This window comes from Tripterygium wilfordii, chromosome 14, assembly GCF_013401445.1.
Source record: "Tripterygium wilfordii isolate XIE 37 chromosome 14, ASM1340144v1, whole genome shotgun sequence".
In the NCBI taxonomy this organism is placed as follows: Eukaryota; Viridiplantae; Streptophyta; class Magnoliopsida; order Celastrales; family Celastraceae; genus Tripterygium; species Tripterygium wilfordii.
Genome location: NC_052245.1, coordinates 5,336,052 through 5,339,786, shown reverse-complemented (window position 1 = coordinate 5,339,786; position 3,735 = coordinate 5,336,052). Strand labels below are relative to the sequence as shown.

At 41.2% G+C, this 3,735-nt stretch overlaps 1 protein-coding gene across 1 annotated transcript; it reads left to right on the top strand.

The window, feature by feature from the left end:
* The first annotated feature begins 604 nt into the window (after positions 1–604).
* On the top strand, positions 605–2,458 carry LOC120014703 (uncharacterized acetyltransferase At3g50280-like). The gene has a single exon (XM_038866735.1). It carries the CDS (start codon positions 693–695, stop codon positions 2,157–2,159), a length of 1,467 nt encoding a protein of 488 aa, XP_038722663.1. The 5' UTR covers positions 605–692; the 3' UTR covers positions 2,160–2,458.
* The last annotated feature ends 1,277 nt before the right edge of the window (positions 2,459–3,735 follow it).

Below are 3,735 nucleotides of genomic sequence, written 5' to 3'. Positions count from 1 at the left end.
TCACAACATCAAAGTGTGCCACGCCACTACCATAAATTATTTATTAATTCCTAATACTGATAAATATTTCACATATCATATAAATGACTTAGTACTAATCTACGGTTGATAGGGACATGTAAGATCGTTCCTATGCCAATCTGACCTTTCGTACTCTAGAGTGTCCAAAAAATTAGTGGGACAATGTCTATCTCAAAATAACATTGTTATTAAAAAAAACACCATAATATAACATTAATGATAGGGATCTCAATATTTGGTATTCTAGTTATCTCAACCATTGAGTTGTACACACATGATGTCATATGCATCATGTCCTACATATGCAACCCACAAATTCGCTTGAATCTTGCGCATCCAACTCAACAGATGTGATAACTGGAATACTAAACTGTTGGAATTTTTATCATTTTCGATGACAGAAATTCATAGATAATTGGCAACTAACTACTAAGCATAAAGTAATGAACATATATATATGCAATAAGGGTATTAGTTTATCTTTGTGTCAATGTTGTAGATAACCAAGTAATTTTAAAAAAATGCCAACACATCATAGATGCATGAACCCAACCCCCTGCCCCTCACTATAAATAGCGCTCCGGAGGCAAGCTCTCGTCACTCACTATCTCCTCACTTTCCCACTCCCAATCATACAGAGAGAAATTGAGAGTGTGTCTAAAGCCGCAAAAATGCCTTCCCCACCAACTGAAATCACTCTGATCTCCAAATGCACTGTCTTCCCGGACCAGAAATCCACTCTGGAAGACCTCAAGCTCTCCGTATCCGACCTCCCTATGCTCTCCTGCCACTACATCCAAAAGGGCGGCCTCTTCACTCTCCCAACTTCTCTATCCATGGAATCCATGATTTCTAATCTCAAGCGCGCCCTGTCTCAGGCGCTCTCTCAATTCCCTCCTCTCGCTGGAAGATTGAAGACCGACTCCGACGGATACGTCTACATCACCTGCAACGACGCCGGCGTTGATTTTATCCATGCCAGTGCAAATTATCTCTATATTCGCCACATAATATCGCCAATTCACGTACCGGAGGAAGCCAAGTGCTTCTTCGCATTTGATAGAACAGTTAGCTATGACGGCCATACCAAACCGCTCATGGCCGTCCAGGTCACGGAGCTAGCCGACGGTGTGTTCATTGGATGCGCGGTGAACCACGCGGTCTCTGACGGAACCTCGTTCTGGAACTTCTTCAACACCTTCGCCGAAATGTCGAGGGGAATCAGGAAAATCTCGAAGCAGCCTGATTTTCGCCGGGACTCGATACTGATATCGCCGGCGGTGTTGAGATTCCCTGACGGCCCCCCGAAGGTGACCTTCGATGAAAACGCGCCTTTAGGGGAACGAATTTTCAGTTTCAGTAGAGAATCGATCTTGAAATTGAAACATAAAGTCAACGATAAGAAACTGACCGATAACGGAGGCATTAACGTCGTCGAATTGCTCGGGAAGCAAAGTAACGACACGTATCATAGCAATCACAACGGCAAGGTAACGGCGATTCTCGGGAACTGGTTCAAGAACGCTGTTTCGAAACAGCAAGTGGTCTACGCTGAGTCATACGATGTGTCAACTGTGGAGATTTCGTCGTTCCAATCGCTCTGTGCGTTGTTGTGGCGAGCGGTGACTCGTGCGAGGAGATTGAACCCATCGAAAACGACGACGTTCAGAATGGCAGTGAATTGCCGGCACAGGTTGAAACACAAGCTTGACCCGTTTTACTTCGGCAACGCGATTCAAAGCATTCCAACTTACGCGTCAGCCGGTGACGTATTGTCACGTGATCTGCGATGGTGCGCGGAACAACTGAACAAGACCGTGATGGCGCACGATGACTCTACCGTACGAGGCTTTGTACAGGATTGGGAGCGCAGCCCGCGGTGCTTCCCGTTAGGAAACTTCGACGGTGCATCAATCACTATGGGTAGCTCTCCGAGATTCCCGATGTACGATAACGATTTCGGGTGGGGCCGACCTTTGGCGGTTAGGAGTGGAAGGGCCAACAAATTCGATGGCAAGATCTCCGCATTTCCAGGGCGGGAAGGCGGTGGCACCGTTGATCTTGAGGTGGTTCTGGCCCCAGAGACGCTAGCTGGGATCGAATGTGATGCGGAGTTCATGCAGTATGTGTCGCGTTAGTGGGAGCATGGAATTAACGGCGGTGATGATCTTTTCATAATTTGATTCTGGCCGTTGCATTCAGGAGATCTGTGTATGTGTATCAGTGTATGTGGGGAACTCATTTGGACGTTGTTGGGATGTGGATAAGGAGGGTTAGTTTTTTGAAAATGATAAAAATAGTTGATATGAAAGTTATTCCAGCCGTTGAATTAGATGTTCAGCATTGAATTCATGTGGTCTACATGTTCACACGATGCATATAAAATTATGTGTACACTCAACAGTCGGGATAATTACAATATCAATTGTTGGATCCATATCATTTTGTTTTTTGTTTTTGGTTTTTGTCGTCTTTTTATGTGACATAAATTTGGAATTTATTTAAAATCTAGAGTTAACGTTTTGTTGCTTTGTGCTAATTAATTAATTAAAACAAGTTGGCCATTTTTGCGAACGTGGATAGGTGACGAGTGAAATTGATATCTAATTGGGGTCATGGACAGAGGACCCTAGATTAGAAAATTGGGAATTTATTTTTGTAGCACAATCTTCTCGTGCTTACAGTATCATCTTTAGTTAAAAATGGAAAATATAATCACACAGAGTTGTTCAAAATTGAAATTTCAACTTGGGATGATTGAAGGAGATGGCACAATTGAAACGTAACTGGTAAGAATATAATCAGTATTAACTAGTCCCAAATACGTAGGTTTTTTTTTTTTTTTTTTCATTTTGCTCCACATAAGAATCTCAGAATAATGTTAACTTAAGCTGTCTAATTAATGTTCTGTTAAAATCACTCTACTGGAGCAGAAATATGGTGCTGTAGTAACCGGATTTCGTCCGATCCGAAAAAGAAAAAATAGGAAAAAGAACACAAAAAATGCAAAAGCTCATTTCTTTGACCTATAAGCACATAGATATTCATAATCCCTTTCTTGGATCCTTAAATACTCAAATCTTGACCCAATAAGATCAAATCTTAGAAAATATCTAAAAATAAGAGAATTGTTTTAATCTTTTTATTGTTTTTGCTAGAAGAATGGAAAAGTAAAAAATAAGAAAGAAAAAGCCAAGAATAAAAAGAAGGAGACAAAGAGAGAAATGTGGCACAAATTGGGGAAAGAATAAAAAGAAAGAGACAAAGAGAGAAATGTGGCACAAATTGGGGAAAGAAAAAGAATAAGAAGAGGGGAGAAGAGACTTTGGGGGGGGGGGAAACAAAACAAAAAAAAGAAGAGAGGAAGAGAGGAGGCGTGAGAGAGAGGAAGAAAGGAGGAGACTTTGGTTTTTTTGGTGAAGCAAAAACAAAAGAGAAAGAAGAAAGGAGGAGATTGGGAGAGAGCAACCGAGCAAAAGAAGAGAAGAAGTTTGGTTTTCTTTGTCTCCTTGAGAAGGTAATGACTCAAATTCCTTGATTCAAATTTGGTTTTATTCTATGTGTTTGTTCGGACTCGTTGCCAATATGTTTACGTTATTGTTCAAACCTTTTGCTCGTAGATTTGGTTCATGATGTGGCTTTTTGTTTTGTTCGATATTGATGATGATTGACTAAGGTTATTCCTTGTTTTTACCCTGCTAGTTGTAATAGATT

Excerpts from the sequence above, each read along its gene's own strand:
- LOC120014703 (XM_038866735.1), top strand. The coding sequence starts at position 693 with ATGCCTTCCCCACCAACTGAAATCACTCTGATCTCCAAATGCACTGTC.